General features: G+C 47.0%; 1 protein-coding gene across 2 annotated transcripts in view; it reads right to left on the minus strand.

Annotated features, from left to right (window-relative positions):
* Nucleotides 1-10,092: 10,092 nt before the first annotated feature.
* The window catches only part of WDR7 (WD repeat domain 7), a 346,017-nt gene continuing 339,093 nt past the window's right edge, over nucleotides 10,093-17,016 (minus strand). For both annotated transcript variants that reach the window (XM_045790167.2, XM_045790166.2), the window contains one exon: nucleotides 10,093-12,875. In XM_045790167.2, coding sequence (XP_045646123.1) covers nucleotides 12,672-12,875 — 204 coding nt within the window. In that variant the 3' untranslated portion in view covers nucleotides 10,093-12,671. The remainder of the gene's footprint in view (nucleotides 12,876-17,016) is intronic.

Consider the following 17,016-nt stretch of genomic DNA (forward strand, 5'->3'; position numbering starts at 1 on the left):
CTGTATCCTGCGATGAGAGTCAGGGGTCGGCAGCGGCGGGATGGGCTCCTCTGGGAGCCCAGGGGTGTCTCCGAAGACTCCGGTGTTCTCCAGCTTCCTGCTCCCCAGAGGCCTTGTGTGGCCCCACGTGTCGCAAACTCACCCCGCTGTGGTCCACAGGGGAAACTTCTACGTGAATATCTCTTTTCTACGCAGGAGGAAAAGCTTTCTCAAGAGCACCCACCCCCCCAAAGTCCCGCTCAGCTCTCGTCGTCCAGAACGGCGCTGCGGGCCTCAGCAAACCACCGCCAGGAGCTGGACGAGCACTGTTGGCTGAAAGGGATCCGGCTTCCATCCCCGAGGCTGATGAGCGACTCCACGCGGGCACGCGGCCGTGCGGTGTGCTGAGCAGAACCAGACGCGGCCGTGCTCCGGGGAAGGAAGGGGAGAGGGGCTTTGGGGTAAGCGATCGGCCGCGTTTGCTGTGAGAATACCGTTCGCTTTCATCCCTCATGCCTTCACTCATCATCTCCCTTCACTCATCATCTCCCTTCACTCATCATCTCCCTTCACTCATCATCTCCCTTTGCCCGAACGTTCTTCTACCACAGGCGACGCCCATTCATCTCTCGAGGTCCAGCCGCGAAGGCACCACCGGTGCAAAGCGGCTGCGTCGGGGACCCCCGCACCCCCATCCCTGTGGCAGAGAAGTGGAGGAGGCCTGAGGGCGTGGAGGTGGACCCCAGCTAACCACCTGCAGGGCCGCCACGACAGCCTGCAAGGAACCGCGGCCCTCAGTCCTACGACCGGAGGAACGGAATGCTGTCAACTCCCGGAGCTTGGGAGTGAATTCTTTCCCATAAGGGCTCCGGCGAGAGCACAGTCCCAGCCAACACCCGTGGGAGGCCGTGGCCAAGGCTCTGGGTAAGCCACGTCGGGCTCCTGTAAGACCACGAACATGTCCTGTTGTACGTCACTAAGCCTGTGCTACTATTGTCAAACAATCTAGACAACACAGTTTTCGTTTTGCTCCCTGACCCACCCCCAACCCATTCTCCACAAGGCCGCTGAGGGTTCTCTGGCTGAATCATGTCCTGCGTCCCCACTGAAGGCTTCTGAATGGCTGCCGAATCCCCTGGCAGCACCTGTGCCCGCGGCCTGCGTGCTTCCCCGCGATCCGGACTCCCTGCTCTTGCGACCATCGTCCGCGGACATTCCCGTCCATTCTTCCTCACCTAGGACGTCTCCCCCTTCCCGGAGGCCCCGCAGACACTGGTTCCTGTACTTCCTTTAGAGCCTTCCCGTTGACTTTGCCTCCCCACCCCTGGGCTCTTAGGTCTCAGGCCTCTCCTTCCTTTCTTCATAGTTCCTTCTGGAGTCCGTGCTTGGCTGACCCTCTTGCCCCATGGCCCCCATCCAGCCCCAGTAGACTTTGAGCCCTAGACGGGCGAGTGCCCCACTCACCACCATAATCCCAAGACCTCGTTGGCTGCCTGACACATGGTAGATCTCCAATATTTCAACCAAATCTACCAGAATGTGTATAGTCAAATGAATGTTTATCTCAGTGGTTCACCAGTCTCACTACTCTGTAGTCAAAGGACACTCTCCCAGGGCAAGATCTGGGTTTCCTTTCTCTTTTCCTTCCTCCTTTGAGCTCCCATTGTGTCATTGTATCCTGGGAACGAGGCTCCGGAGACAAGGGCTGAAAGAGGAAAGGAAAAGAAGTGGTCAGGGACCAGAGGGGCTTGGGCAGCTGGGATCCAGGGGAGAACAGCCTGAAGCACTTAAAGCAGACGGAGTCCTGGTCGGTGAAGGGAGGCCACCCGGAACCCAGGGCCTGCGTATGTGCACCCTGGGGGCCACTGGCTGAGCACGGTGAGGGCCGCTCTAAGTCAAATCCCCCGAAGGGGCTGTGTGTGCGTGTGCACGCGTGCATGCACACACTATGTAGAATGGCTTCCCAAATACACTACATTAGCTAGATAGCTTTTGAGATGCATAAGCGACGCGAGTGCCCGGGCTGTATTAATTTAGCCTTCCCTAGAAATGCCTGGAAAATAATAGGCATTCAATGAGTCATTGTGGAATAAATGAAGATTGAATTTTGAGGTCCTTGGTTTTTCTATTGAGGTCAGTATGAGAATGAAGCATGTCTCTTCAGCTACTAAAAAATTGGCCTTGAAGATACCATCCATCGATGGGGAGGAAATAGCGCTTTGGACCTGAACCTTAGCTCCTCCTCGAACTAGTTGCGTAGGGCAGCCAGTTACGTAACCTGTCCACGGAGCGGTTTCTAACCTAGAGCATAGAGACTAACTCACAGGATTTTTGAAAGGCTTAAATGAAATCACGCATGTCAAATGCCTAATGTGGTCTCAATAAATGTGATTTCTCCCTTCAAATTCTTTTATTGAAAGATCCAGGCAATACATTTCACTCTGAATCTAGGGGTAAGAAGTTGGTTTTCTGCCCCGTATGGGTACCCCTTGTATCAGATAACTAGGATTATCTAATTCGCCTCTGCTCTAGCTGTTAAGAAATTTAGCGCCAAGCTGAATGGTAAGTTGCAGTTTATCATTTGTTGATGTTTTCTGGAAGCCTCATCTATCCCCGCCCCTGAAAGGTTTGGAAACAACACGCAGAAAGCAAAGCATGGGGGGTGGGGAGAAAGCAGGTGGTATAGAAGCAGGTGGTCTGGCAATAACGGGACAGTCGAAGCACATCTGGGGCCTCCAAGAGGCCCCCTTGACTCATTAGGAAAGAGACCTAAGATTGGTGTGTCATGGAGTCAGGGTCTGGCACGTGCTCTAAGGCCAAGTTTGAGGCTACTAGATGTGAGTCTGGTGGTGTGATCTGGTTTGCTCTAGAAAATTCGGATACATTCTAATGTTTAGAGATCATCAGGGTTAGGGGAGCCAAGGGTATGAAAAACCCAGTATATGACAAGAGAGAACAGAATGGCCCGCTGTCCCATCAGGGAGTCCTCTTTGGGGAATGCTGGCCACGTGGTGCAATGAAGTCTAGTACTTCTTCGGCTAGATGGGAGTTCAAGTCAGCCAGGAGGCGTGCCCTAGAACCTTGATTTTTTATTCCATTTTTCAAATCTGAAGTTTGTATCGTATGTTTTACGTATGTCCAGGACGCTCAGCTTGTTAGAAAATGCCTGTCCGGAGAGGAGAATCCTAAGGTGGAAGAAATGTCAGCAAAAGGTAGGCGAGCGCGGCCCCGGGGAGGCAAGGAGAGCAAGCGGCGCACGGGGTGCCCGCAGGGAGAACAAGGACCCATTTCTGTAGGTCGGAGTCTACTTTCCAAAGATACTCATGTCACAAGAGAAAAAACTCATCCCCGAGTTAGAACAGAATCACTCTGCGGAATGTCATGCATTATGAAGCTCACACATTTTAACCCCGCCATGCCACGGTAAAAGAGTCAACAATTCCTGTCCTTTAAAAATTTGGCACGGTGGCCGTAAATCCAAAGGGGAAAAAGAATGGCTTTAGTGGCTTAAATGAATGAAAGCCCTTTTCTGTTCTGCCCCATCTCCTTCTGTGTCCTGAGAGTGGCCAGGCAGCCTTCTGATGGCTGTCTCCTCGTCTCCTGTCACTTGAGGGACTCTGGAAGAGCAGAGAAGGCTGGACTTTGGTGACAGAGGCTGGGACTCAACTATTAAATATGCTTTTTATTAGCTGTGTGATCTCGCTCATTTATCTTTTGTGACTGGCAATTTTTTCATCTGGGAAAGGGAGGTAATAATTCATGGCTCTTAGGATTAAGAATTAAGCAGAATAATGAATCCAGCTCATAGAGTGTCTGGCACGAAGTACGTACTCAGAGATACCAGCTCCCTTCTACCTTCCCTCCTTTTTAAAAGTAAGCACTTTGATCTGGGTGAAGAAAGGAATGAAACACAGGAAAACAAGGAATGGAAAAGCAGATCTTCCTGCAACACTGAGGCCATGAAGGAGGAGACCCGGATATCACAAACTTACGCCTTAAGATGATAACAGTGGCATAGTTAACATTTATTGACTATTTGCTATGTGCCAGACCCTGTTCGAAGTGCTTTACCTGTATTAACTCTTCTCGTTTTATCTGTATGACAAGCCCGTGAGGTAGGTATGACCGTTATTCCCATTTTGCATATGAGAAAACAGGGGGCCAAAGGGAGTTGTTGAGTTAATAGGTGGCAGCGCCAAAGCTGGCCGTAGGCAGGATCATTTCCTGGGAAGGAGACCCCGAGACTGACAATTGAGAAGCTCGGGGGATCCGCCTGGAGGCAGGAGGCATGAGGGGCAGAGGGAGAATCGGGGCCATGCTGTAGAGGCAACGCGGTCTCAGCGCATTCCTGGGAGCCAGGAAGCTGGCCTGGCCCTTCAGGGATGTCCCACCTGAGGCAAGGAGGGTGGAGTCTTTGCACCCCTCGACCAGTTACTGGATGCTGCTGCCTTCGGGAGGGAGGGCGTGGCCTTGAGAACCGTGGCTCCCGCGGGCCCCAGGCAGTGTGGAGAAGGATGCCACTGAGAGATGTCAACTGTCCATAAGCCGGAACCCAGACTCCTGGTGTCTGCTACCCTTTCCACCCCTTCCCCCAGAGATGTACTTGCTTTGATTAAATGCTGGGAGCAGCTCTTCCGGGATTCTGGAAGGATCTTATAGAAGAAGTACCAGGGGACACACCACAGCCCCGGATGTTGCAGCTGGCCTGGAAGCCACGGCTGATACTCACTGGCTCCCTCCTCCGCTAACCGGTCGAGCCCCCGCCCGGCAGGAACCTCGGATCCCCATCCATGACGGGTATAAACTCCTCATAACCAAACCCCTCACGTCCACAAACGAGACAAGGAGATTTTGACTTTTTATCCAGGCAGGTGCCTTCAGCCTCCTGTTACTCTTCCTTGATTCCCTCCGGTTGGATAGATGGAACCCTTGCTGGCTGCCCGAGGGATGACAGGTTTTATTAATCACTTTCAAAGATCTCCCGGGTCAGGGCCCTCTGGCTAGTGCTCCCACCTTGCTGCCCATTCTGGCAATTTCCCCCACCGGATCTCTAGTATGTCAGGATCCTATCACCGTGCATTGCCATCAGGGGCCCAGTTCTGTAACAGCCTCTTCTACTCTCAGCCCTGTGAACAGTGTCCTCAGGCACTGGCAAAGTGTCCTCAGGCACTGGCAAAGCAGTCGTCTGGCGGGTTTCTGACCTGATATACCTTATCTGCCCCTCCACTCAGAGCTTTTTGGATCTTTCCTCCACCGTCTCCCACCGCAGCTCTGGCATTTCTTCTCGACTTCGATCAGCCTTCGTTTTCTCCAGGAGGCAGCAGAGTAGTACCTTGTCCCGGCTCCTCGCCCGGCTGTTTCATCCTGGTCAATAAACTCCCCCTTGTCTCACTTTCTCTTCTCTCTCCCTTTGACGCAGTACCTCGGCGTCCAGCCCCAGGGTCCTCCCGGGTCCTGCAGGTACGCGTTGGTGCCGTCCCACAAGCCCCTTTGGGATTTTAACAGGACCAGCACTTCCACATGGCGGGCTTGTGTTGTTTTGCAAGGGAGAGGCCTCTGCACCATCAGGCAAAGGGGAAGCACTTGCTTTAAATGGAGATGGGTGGGCTGCTTAGGTGGGTCTGAGGAGGGTTTCCCAGAATCTGAGGATTTGAGGCTGGTCAAGTACCTCGACCAGATGGCCCCATACGTCTCAATCAGAGCTCTGACCTTGGGGCAGCAGACCTTTGGAGGCCAAGGCTTCAGCCTCCTCTGGATCTCTGCCTCACAAAACAAGTCCTGGGCCTGATCCTGGGCTGATGCCTGGCTCTAGGAGATGAGGCTCTTTAGATCCTGCAGGGGGTCTCTGGCTTTCCTGCTTAGCCTTTAATTGGTGATTAATCACACTCAGCTATTCATTGTCTTTTTCTAGTGTGCCCGGCATAGCCATCCAAGTCCATTGTCTTTATAATTTCTATTCTGCCTTACTTCTCAAGTGCCCACCACCCATGCCAGCTAGCACGTCCGCTTCCCGCAGTAAGCGGTCCCAAATCATCGTTGAAATTTTCACGGTTGCTTTCATGATTACTGCCTGCTGCCAATAGGAGGATCCTAACGGCTCCGTGAGGCCCCAGCTCCCAAATCCTGTGTTTATTTTTCACGATCCTGTTTTCCTGGACCACTCCTGGTTCCAGCTGTCCTGGGCTGGGTTCTGGGAGGCAGACCATGAGATGGAGATCCGCAGACAGCAAGGGTATGGAGCAGTGCTCTCCGCATCAACACGGGGAGAGGGAAGCTGACCTGCGGTGAGTCCGGTGAGGGCTTCGGCCCATCCCAAGGTGAGTGCTAGAGCTGGACGGCCCCTCCAAGTTGCTCTGAAGTGGAGCTAGGGGGCTGGGCCTTTGCAGCTCCTTCCAGACCCATCATGGGATGTGGTCACCCCCAGGAGGGGGAGCACGACCCGGAAGAAAGGGCTCCCTGGCTGTAGGCAATCTCCAGGGCTCTGCGGACAGCTATCAGATGCCAGCACTTCTAGCGGCTGGAGAATAAATGCTTCAGCCCCAGGCTGGGAGCTGGAGCTGGGGAGGGGGCAGCTGGGCAGCGCTCGTGGCCGGCATCCAACACAGTGCTCCCAGGAGACTAGAACACAGGAGAAGGAGCATGCGTAACTTATTTTTAAAACAATTATTTTTTTTAAATAAAAAATGAGACCTGGAGAACTAGTAAAAGAGAAATCTTTTAATTAGGATTTTTACGGATATCTTTTTTTTTAGCCTTTTTGCCTGCTAGCTCTCAACTGTCCTTTGGCAGGGAAGTCCCGTGTTTTGCAGGTGCAGTAATCCTTACGGGGGTGCCCACCTGTGCCTTCCAGGTTGTAAGTTTGAAGTAATTTATATCCATTCGGATCACAGAACAATTTGGACTTCCATAAATTTCTACCTTAAAACAGGTCTTCCATCTTCCTAATTAATTTGTATTTACTCCTCTCAAGGCTCAGCCCACGTACTTCCTCTCTAACTTGATTCTACCCTACGAGCGTGAAACCCATGCTCTCATCACTCTCCGCCGTCTCTTTTTTCCGCACTTGGTCGGCGTCGTAGCCCTTTGCTACACGGGGAGCTCGTCAGCAAGGAAACTAGAACACAGGACATATGCTTGGCATAAACTACGATTCAAAAATCCTTGTGGGGCGCCTGGGTGGCACAGCGGTTAATCGTCTGCCTTCGGCTCAGGGCGTGATCCCGGCGTTGTGGGATCGAGTCCCACATCAGGCTCCTCCGCTATGAGCCTGCTTCTTCCTCTCCCACTCCCCCTGCTTGTGTTCCCTCTCTCGCTGGCTATCTCTCTCTGTCGAATAAATAAATAAAATCTTAAAAAAAAAAAAACAAAAAAACCCAAAAATCCTTGTGAACTGAATAAAAATGTTTCTTTGCAGTATCTTTCCATTATTCATAAATTGTCACTAAAGGCTGAAGTGTCACTGGGTGGGTCAAGTATTAGACCGTACATTTCACAGTGGGGTAGAGTGAAGCCCTACGGCATTTCGATACCAGTCAAGACAGGAGGGTGTTGAAGAGAACCTACACATTCAACTTCCTGTGCCGTGGGAAGCCCATGAAACCTCGTCTACGATACTTTGTCCAGAGTCTTGTTTAATCTTCATAGATGTATATTTTGAAGATACTCATGTCAATAATCTAAAATCATCCCCGATTCGAATGTGAGTCCTAAATTTAACAGGAACTACTTTCTTGTTGAGGGATCAGTCCTAGCTTCAATAGCTGTAATCAAGCGGCCCTATCCGCCAGCACGTGTTTTGGCATTTCTCAGCGGCCACAAGTTTTGGTGAGAAGACAGTCACACACAGCAACGTGGCAAAGAGCCTTGTGAATACAGGGAGAACCACAGAGACTCCCCTTTGGGTAAATGTCCAGATGTCTTATTGGAGTCTAGGTAGAGATAAAAACACAAAACAAAAATCCAACAGTGGTCTCCAAAGGACACAAATAATTTACAATCTTGTTTATCCATGATCAATAAGGACTTCTGAACATCTACTAAAAATGATCAGCTCTCCTGCATTGAATGCGTACTTTGTGCCACTCCTAACAAGCGTTTTATAGGCGTCATCTCATGGATTTAACAAATGCAATACATACTTACTTGATACCTACAGCCAATCGGGCAGGTGATGGATTCTTGCCCTTGTCTGGGAGATCGCAGAATACAAAAGGCTCTTGGCTTGCTCTGTCCTCCTTTTAAACAAATACAATTTGAAATCTCCAGCCAGATTTATCTTCAGAGAATAGAGTGGAATTTTTTAATGAGAAAGAGGGCATACGAATTAAGGCTGTATTTTCACTGTTATTTTAATACATAATTAGCCTATGTTTATGGCTCGCCTAATGTGGCCCAGCCATGAGAAAACAGGGCTAGATACTTAAAGCACTCAGGATTTCTTTGTCCTGAGCTTGGCTGGAAGGTATGGGCACCATTTGACTTTGTTTTCTTATCGGCAGGAAAGAGAAGCATCTCTATCCGTTTGACGGAAGCGTCTGTCCCTAGAATGAATGCATCTCATCTCGCTGCTAAGAGTCAATTGCTTACCTTCTTCCTAGACATGCAGCAGCCTCTCATTCGGCAGGGCCCGAATTAGACTACTTTTATGAGTAATTTGTTTCAAGGGACTTGGGAAACTAGAAACAATTCAAGTTCAGTAGGTACATGAACTCTTTTCTCATGCAAATGAATGAACCAAAAAATGAAGGAAGGTCTAAGACGAGAGCATCCTGGCAGGACGAATTGAAAAACGAGATTCTGAGACGTGAGCACGAAACGATGTCACTGCTCAAACACCAGTTCGTGTCCTCCAAAGAAATGTACGGAAACAAGAGGTCCATGCACCCTCTTAGGCATTCACTGTTTATAGCGCTGCCTCTAGAAACGTAAGGTTTGATTAAAGAGGGACGATAACCGCCAAGCACACATTGTGAGCTCGGTTCATTTAAACGATTACAAGCACACACCTCTCCGCAGTCTTTTTTAGTTTGTAAACAGCAAAAAGAACTGAGCATCTAATTTTTTGAAATTCTTCTGGCTTTTCTTTTTGACCTTTGGTATTTGTATGTATTGACGATCTCTAAACCATTGTACAAAAACACCTTGAAGTGTCAAGCTTTAAAAATGAGTCTTCTTTTCTCTTTCTCCTGTGCAGCTTGGATTATCTTGGCCTTGTCAAAATACATTCTCTAGTTAGAGGTTGGAAATATTTCCCTCCTGGCTCCAAAGTATTGATTTTCTTCAACACTCAGCTCTGTCAGTCAGCTGAAGGGGTGAAAGGTGAAAGTTCACCCAGCACTGCTTGGCTTTACCTTCCTATTAATGTCATGCCCTTTCCACATTTGATCAGTTCATGTGATCACCAATCATACAGGACTGGTACTGCCCCTAGTCTCCCTATAAGGACACACTGAAGACACCAGGAGACGTTAAAGCAATGCTCGGGATGGACCTCTGAATAGGGCCGAAGATGTGGCAGCCAGTTCCTTTAATGTTTATTTCTGAAAGAAAATTACAGTTACGTGATGACTGGTTCAATTTAAGCCGTTCTATATATGTGAAAATTAAAGATGCACATTCACAACTTACACATTACACCCTCCATGAGCAACGATGACCTATTTTGTTAGTCCTGCTTTTCCCGAAAACCAATTACACCCGTTACCTCAGGGATTCAAATTCAACTCCAAACTGAGTCTTAAATGAAATGAGTTTAATGATCTCGGTCCAGCCTCCCGACTCCGGGGCAGCCAACCCATGTCATGAAATCTGACAAGACAGAATTCGGTACAACGAAGTCTATTTAGGAGCAACTCAGGGTGGAGATAAAGCAACATGCATGCAATTCCCTTGCCCAAACCACAGAGGGTGCTGTTGAGTTTCTGGTAGGCGTTGTTTCTCTCACACTTTGGAGACGTCTTCCTGTTCCACAGTCCTTTGTGACAAGTTTGCCTTTCCTGAAGCTAGCTCTCCAGGGAAATGAATAATTATACAGAAATAGAAGGCTTAATTTGGTCCCAAAGAAGGCGGGGGGGGGGGTGGAGAAGGGGAGAAAGCATATGGATTTCAACTGAGAATGTTTAAGAAGAGTGAGCAATGTTTTTAATGAGAAAAACAATCTTCAGTACAATTCAGTTTTATTTAACACACATATGTACACAGGGACGTTCAGCACAGATAGAATCTAGTCAGTGGAAATGTCTTGAGAGGCAGACATTTTAAGTCACTCGCTGTACACAGTGAGTTCAATCATTACATTTTCATACAGGTGTCACGTCATGTCATCTTTTGCTTGTGAATTACCAATGAAGCCACATATGTCTCTACATTTACAAGGATAGGTCCAAATACAGTGCCAACAAAATCAATAAAACACTAAAAGCACACACTGGGATGACAATACAAAGTTTGCCTCAGTGCTGAGAAATCTAAGCTGTGATGAAGTCTGGGACTGTAGTTATCAAAGTAGCCAAGGGGCGATTTGTGTTAAGAATGCAAACACTCATTTAGCAGTTAGAGATGTCTAACCATCAGATAGCATCCACCCGACTTTTAGAATAGTAATATTCTAAAGGCCAGTAATTTTGGCTGTCTGTGCAGACAGAATGAGGGACAGGCTGGCCTCTGCCCACTGCCCAGATGTTCCCCCCTCCCCGGGACCCCACGGTTTTGTTCCGGACCCCTGCAGTGTGCTCCGTTGTGTGTCTGTGGTGGCCTGCCTACTGTCTCACGGCTCTGTTTTAGACAACTCTCTAAGGTAGGCTTTTGCTCCATCATTCCAAAACAACTTTGTAGTCTAGAATAAATTAATCCCTATTTAAATTCATAAAGTAAACATGTGCTGGGTATCAAGAAGACTCAGGAGCCCACTGGAAAAACCAAGCGCATCTCTTGTTTACCGCAGGTTTTTCTACTTATATCGAACACAACGGCATGTGCACCAAACAGATAAATCTACACTGGATAGTTCTTTGTTTCTTCCTTGGAAACTACATATGTAATCTTTATAAATACAATGTACATGCATGTGGCATAAATTCACTTTTAAAAGAACACCCAAAGTCTAACACCAAGAAACAGTACAGGTTTGTCATCAATGCAAATAACATACTTCATATCAATAGGAAAGAGACGTTCTAGTGGTCTTAATTTCTTAACATGTTCTTTAAAAATCTGTTTCAGTAAAATGACAGATGGATTTGTTCCTGGACTGTGATCCTATTTTTTTGTATATTACATAAACTCTGACAATCTACGCTTTTCCAATTCAATGCTCCCCCATTATCATTTCTGTTCCTCTGTAAACTTCATATTTTCTCTGAACTTAAGAAATCATTTTCTGTTTTTACACTTAATAAACCATTATGCCTGGCCAACCAATCAACAACTAACCAAATGACCAAATCCCCAACTATGTACAGATCAAGATTTGTTAGGAGCAATTCATACAAAATATTATTTGATGGATTTTTCCCCCCATTACTACGAGCAAGAACCAGCATGATTTGACATAAAGAGAAGAAGGCGACCTAGTTAAAGCTTACTTCGAAGTGTGACGGACGCCCTCACTGCAATGTTTGCTCAAATAACTTGAGAGTCCACATTTTCTATATTCTCCTGAATGCTTGTGCCATAGTTACTAATTTTCTAGGATACTTGTGTAAAAGAGATGCTGTCTTTGTTTTCCTTTAATTGATCAGTTCGAAGGCTGAACTATAACTATTCCATGATAACTGACATAGGTCGTGCACATGGGAACTGTAGGTCTGTAAGGTTTCTGGAGGGAAGGGGTAAGTTCTTTCTTAAAAGGACCCGTAGCAACAGACATGAGTCCTCTTATTTAGTATATGCTATGCTTCCAAACTCAGTTCTTTATTATAAAATCCATTGAAGAGACTACTTATAGTGACTGGATAATTATATTAACTAGACCATAAATAGTGATGATTTTTTATTTTAAACTACTAAATAGACTATTAATCAGGATATGAGCATTTTAGAAGGCTAGGTGTCTGGGAAACTATTTTCTGTGAGGAGGAAAAATTTTTTGGGCATATTTTCTCAATAATCTCTAATCTGTTAGGTGTTAAGAAAGAAGTAGGGGCTAAACCCTAGGAAATTGGAGTGAGGAGTTTCCTAGCAGTCAGGGGGAAAAAACCAACCATGTAAACACGGAATCTTTTCAGTAAACAAGAATATATTTTAGGAGATCCAAAGGAAAATAACTTCGCTAATTCGGACTGCCACATTACCTCAAAACCCAATGTCGATACCACCAGGTCCAAGCAGCGGCTCAGAGCTGGGGTTGAGCTCCAAGAAAACGCCATCGGGGCTGCGAACGCAATCACAGTGTTTACTCAGTTGGAGGCTTCTGGTGCACCAAGCGACAGGGGTGCTCCCAGGGACCGCAGACCTCCCCCCACCCCACCCCCGGCAGGGAAAAATGACCTGGTGTGGACAGAAGGGCCCCAGCCTGCAGAGCGGTGGGTGCACGCCCCCGAGAGCCACGCGGGAGCGACAGGGCCTCGGCCGCGCCCCCGGGGTGGCCCTGCTGTGGGCGGGCACCGAGGAATGATCTGTGGGCGTGAGGACAGAGGAATCTCAGTGGGAGAACGGACGGAGCTCGGAGGCGGTCAGGGCAGCAGCTGCCGGCGCTAGACCATGAAGCGGTGCTCCTTCCCATCGTGGGCCATGAGGATGACGTTGCGGTTCGAAGTCCAGATGAGCCGGGCCAGTCGGAGCGCGTTGTGGGAGCCGGGCGAGGCCGGCTGCACGGGGGGCACCTGGTACGTCTTGATGCAGCGCAGCTGGGGCGCCGAATTCAGCATGCCAATGCTCCCCAGCAGCGACGTGTTCATCTGCAGGGACACAGGGACACGCGTGTCGCTTAAGGAACCCTCTCCCGGTCACCCTCTCTGCCGCAGTGCCGACTTGCGTTCATCTGAGAGTCTGCCCTTGGCCCCGACAGGGCGCCTCTCAGTGCATCGGAAACCGCTCTGGTGCTGTCACAGCAAGTGCACAAACCCCGAGAAATGTGACTTCGGGGGTAGAAACTGACAGCAGGAGAGGCCATCCCTCTTGAAGAAGGGGGTAAATTACAGATGTTAACGAAACAGCTTGGCAGACCATCTCTGGCAACTGTGGGTACTTCACAGGCAGACCCTTCTGTTCCTTCCCGTCGCGGCTCCCTGCGTCCCCTGAAGGACGAGTCCACCCACACACCTCTGGGGACTTGCAGGTCATTCAGGGAAACAAAGCCGAGTGGGACCCGTCCCCGGATCCAAGCACAAAACGTGACCCCCTCCCCCATGTGCATGTACCCACACCGGCCCTCCTCACCTGCTTTTTACAGAATTCAGCCTCTGGAAAGCTCTAGTTCATTCTGAGGGGGAAACCCAGAGTCAAGGGCATCTCCACACCGTATCTGTGGCTCGCTGTTTTGCTGCCACACTGACCGGCGGACACTTGAACACTTTACTGGCAATACGTTTTTATCAGCTTTTTCCTGCTTTTTGGTGGCTTTTCAGGATTTGATTTGAACTTTAAGTTCTCTTAATCCACTCACAGTAGTGAAAAATAACATGGAAATTATGGTTCATGAACAACTGTGTGTTCGGTCCAGGTGCTAAATGCTGAAAGGCACTTATCTCAGTGAACTGTTACCTGAGCAAGGGAGTCTGAAGAACCCTGTAGATTCTAAGTGTGACTTAACAGTTTTTCAATACACATTTTTTGTGCTATTGTAAAATCACATGGGAAGCAAACCGAAAACCAGAAAGAGGTCTCAGAAATAATATTTTTCTTTGCCCTAATTTTCATTTCCAATTCTTCTCTCTAGTGTAACCCCCGTCTAAATGCATACGATTCTGGGGTTTTGTGTAAAGAAAGCACGCAGATTACGATTCGATGTATACAAACGGTTGACACACGAAACCCTGGCAAATCCTAGGACACGTACGATGTGTTATTGTTGATATCATGCTCTGCATTTGGATCAGTGCAAAATATAAGCCATTCTTTTCTCTGGCCCTTCTCAGCAACACGATGGTGTCAGAGGGCGTAAATCATGGCATCTCCAGCAGGATGCGTGCAGGCTCCACTGACATTTTCACAATTTAAATCATCTTGAGTAATAACCCTTTTAAGATGACTAATGTTACTGATTTTCCTGCATTAATAATAGTGCCGAACACAACACAGAGGTGAAAAAAAATCACTAGTGTACGAGGTCACATTTTAAAACCAAATGTATGGTTATCATTAACTGTTTCTGTTAAAGTTAACATTTAAAACTAGACAGTACCTTACGGTCATCCTCCAAAAACTTCTTTCCTTGCTTCCTTGCCCCCTTTTCCAAAAACTCCATAAAAGACAAAAATCATTGTCTTCTTGCTTTCTGAAGGTTCCCAAATAGTTTAAATATAAATAATGGTGGTGAGCTTGATCTGATAGTCCTCACTTGTACAAAAAGTAACAGTACATAATAATTTAGTCCTCTAACCGAACACATCCAAATGATCCAGAAAATTGGTGGTTAAAATTAACTGGCATCAACAGGCATATTGTGCTTTAATTAAAAAAAAAAATCTCATTTCTCAGTTGATAAATAACTACAAACTATTTTTCATTCTTTATGGATTTTCTATGAAAATATGTATGAAGCTTGAGTTCTGCTGGTGGCTCCAAATGCTAAGGGTATCCAACATGCTCGGCCACTTCCTTATTTTTAATTCTTTCCTGCAAAATTTAGCCACATACCAGAAATGTGTTGAGGGCCAAAGGGCGACAGGGAGAAGGTACCCTACTGGAATATTACAGATGGAAAAACTTCAACAAGAGGCCCATCATTCCATCTGGGTTCTCCTTATAAGCTGAGCCAGCCCACGAATGACTGACACATGATTTGATAAGCTGATTGATAAATGCCTTTGGAAGGGTCACACAGCCTTCCCGCCTCAGAACGGGGGACAGCACTGTCACACATGCGTACAGCTGGAATGACGAAGACCCTCAAGTTAACGACAATGTGTTGCTCCTCAGACCCTGTTTTCCCTACGACCTCCGCAGAGCAGAGATAATCTGAAGTAGTCAGGGTGAGTATTCCTTTTTCCAAAAAGCTCAGCCAAAGAACGCTCACTGAAACAACGAACCATGCTGTTATTCGATATTAATGTTTTCTTGACCAGTGGCCGTCTTACAAACTACACAAAAGGGCAATCTGAGCCTCGAATGAAAAAAAAACTCCCTGGAGTTAGAGTATTTGGTAACCTTAAAGTTTTTCTTGATTACAAAGATAATAAATACTCATTGTGGGACATTTAAATAATAAAGAGAAGTATAAAAGAGAAAGCAAAAATCCCCTGAAATCTCACTTCCCAAAGACAATCACTAACATTTCAGTAAACTTCTTTCCAGACCTCCAAGTATATGTACATTTAAGGAGAGGCGGGGTTAAGGAATTTTATGTAAAACAGTCTCATATTAGAAAGCAGTTTCACAATCTGCCTCTTTCATTCAACGAAATGTTGAGAACCATCTTTTCACGTTAATGGCCGTAGATTTACAGTACCCTTTTTAAAGGGCTGACCAAGATTCTATTTTATGATGGAATACATAACCGTAAGCGAAACCAATATCCATCTAACTTTACATTTCTGAGAGAGGATACTCACTAGCTGGAGGGAGTAGTGAAACTTAGGTGAAGGAATCACGGTTGTACTTAATTTTGTTACTCAACTCCCCTCATTCCAATACCAACAAAGACCCTGATGTGAAATACTCAACTTATAGGAATATGTTGTCAGAGGATCAAAGGGCTTGGAAGATTGCCCGATGACATCATTCCATAGCTGAGTTTGTAAATAACTAGAGGGCAACTTTGGTTCTTCCCTTCCCTTTAAAAATAATGCTTCACAAAACCAGTTCTGTGAAGATTATTTTCTGAACACATAGAAACACATACAGATGTAATTCATCAAAACAGGAAGGGTTTTAATGCAATTCTCAGCGTTTAATGCTGCACACAAACCTTTTACTAAGTCTCACTTGAGTAATTAGCCAACCAATATTTCTCATTAACACTCATTTCTCAGCAAAGATTTTAATAGCTCATAGCCTTTGTAAGGTCCTGTATTAATAAGACTTCATTAAGTTTTCAAAATATATTACAGTACATTTACTGGAATAATATAAAAGTATTATCATACATCATTAGAACTAAACAATATGTATCTAAATAAATCAGCAAGCCCATTTTGGGAGAGCAGCAGGAGATCCAACATTGTTTTCTAGACTCTCTTTAATTCAAATCAACCCCCCCGCCCCCCCGCCACCTCTGGAAGAGGTTTTACTGTATTTTCTTGATAAAGCTGAAGTGTTTCTGTGCCTTCCTTTGCTTAAATTTCAAGACCCAACAGGGTGTAATTTAAGAAATGGGCTGCATTCTACATCCTGCCATTGGGTTGGAGGCAGAAAGACTTGGGTGTTACCTAAGCAGCCCCCAGGCTCTGCGCACTGCACACCCACATGTGCGGACAGCACGAGGTGGCCCCGGGAGCCGAGGTGGCCCCGGGAGCCGAGGAGCGCGTGCACCACGGAAGTGTGCTGTGGCTCCCCTGCACGCAGGGCCACGTGTACGGGCGCACAGGTTCAAGTGTGCTTGGCCAAGCCCAGAGGCAGCAGCAGGAGCCTGAAGAGGGGAAGTGGAAGAGGAGAAGTATCTCGAACAGTTACCATCCATCTACTAAATAATCTCGAGCTCTAAGGTGAGAAAGGGTGCTAACCCTAATTCCCTCAATGCGCTAGGCAGGAACTTTGATAAAAATAGAAAAAAATGCAAGGAAGGAATGAACATATCCAAATAGAACCCTGAGCATCTATATAAGGGGAAAAGGTTTACCACATAGAAAATCAGGAAAATACTGGAAATGGTTTCAAATCTGGCTAAGGCAGGAGGTATTCCTTTATAAAATGATTTTTTTTTTTTCTGAGAAAGTCAAG

This window comes from Ursus americanus, chromosome 19 (assembly GCF_024610735.1).
Source record: "Ursus americanus isolate L20-20 chromosome 19, mUrsAme1.1.p, whole genome shotgun sequence".
NCBI lineage: Eukaryota > Metazoa > Chordata > Mammalia > Carnivora > Ursidae > Ursus > Ursus americanus.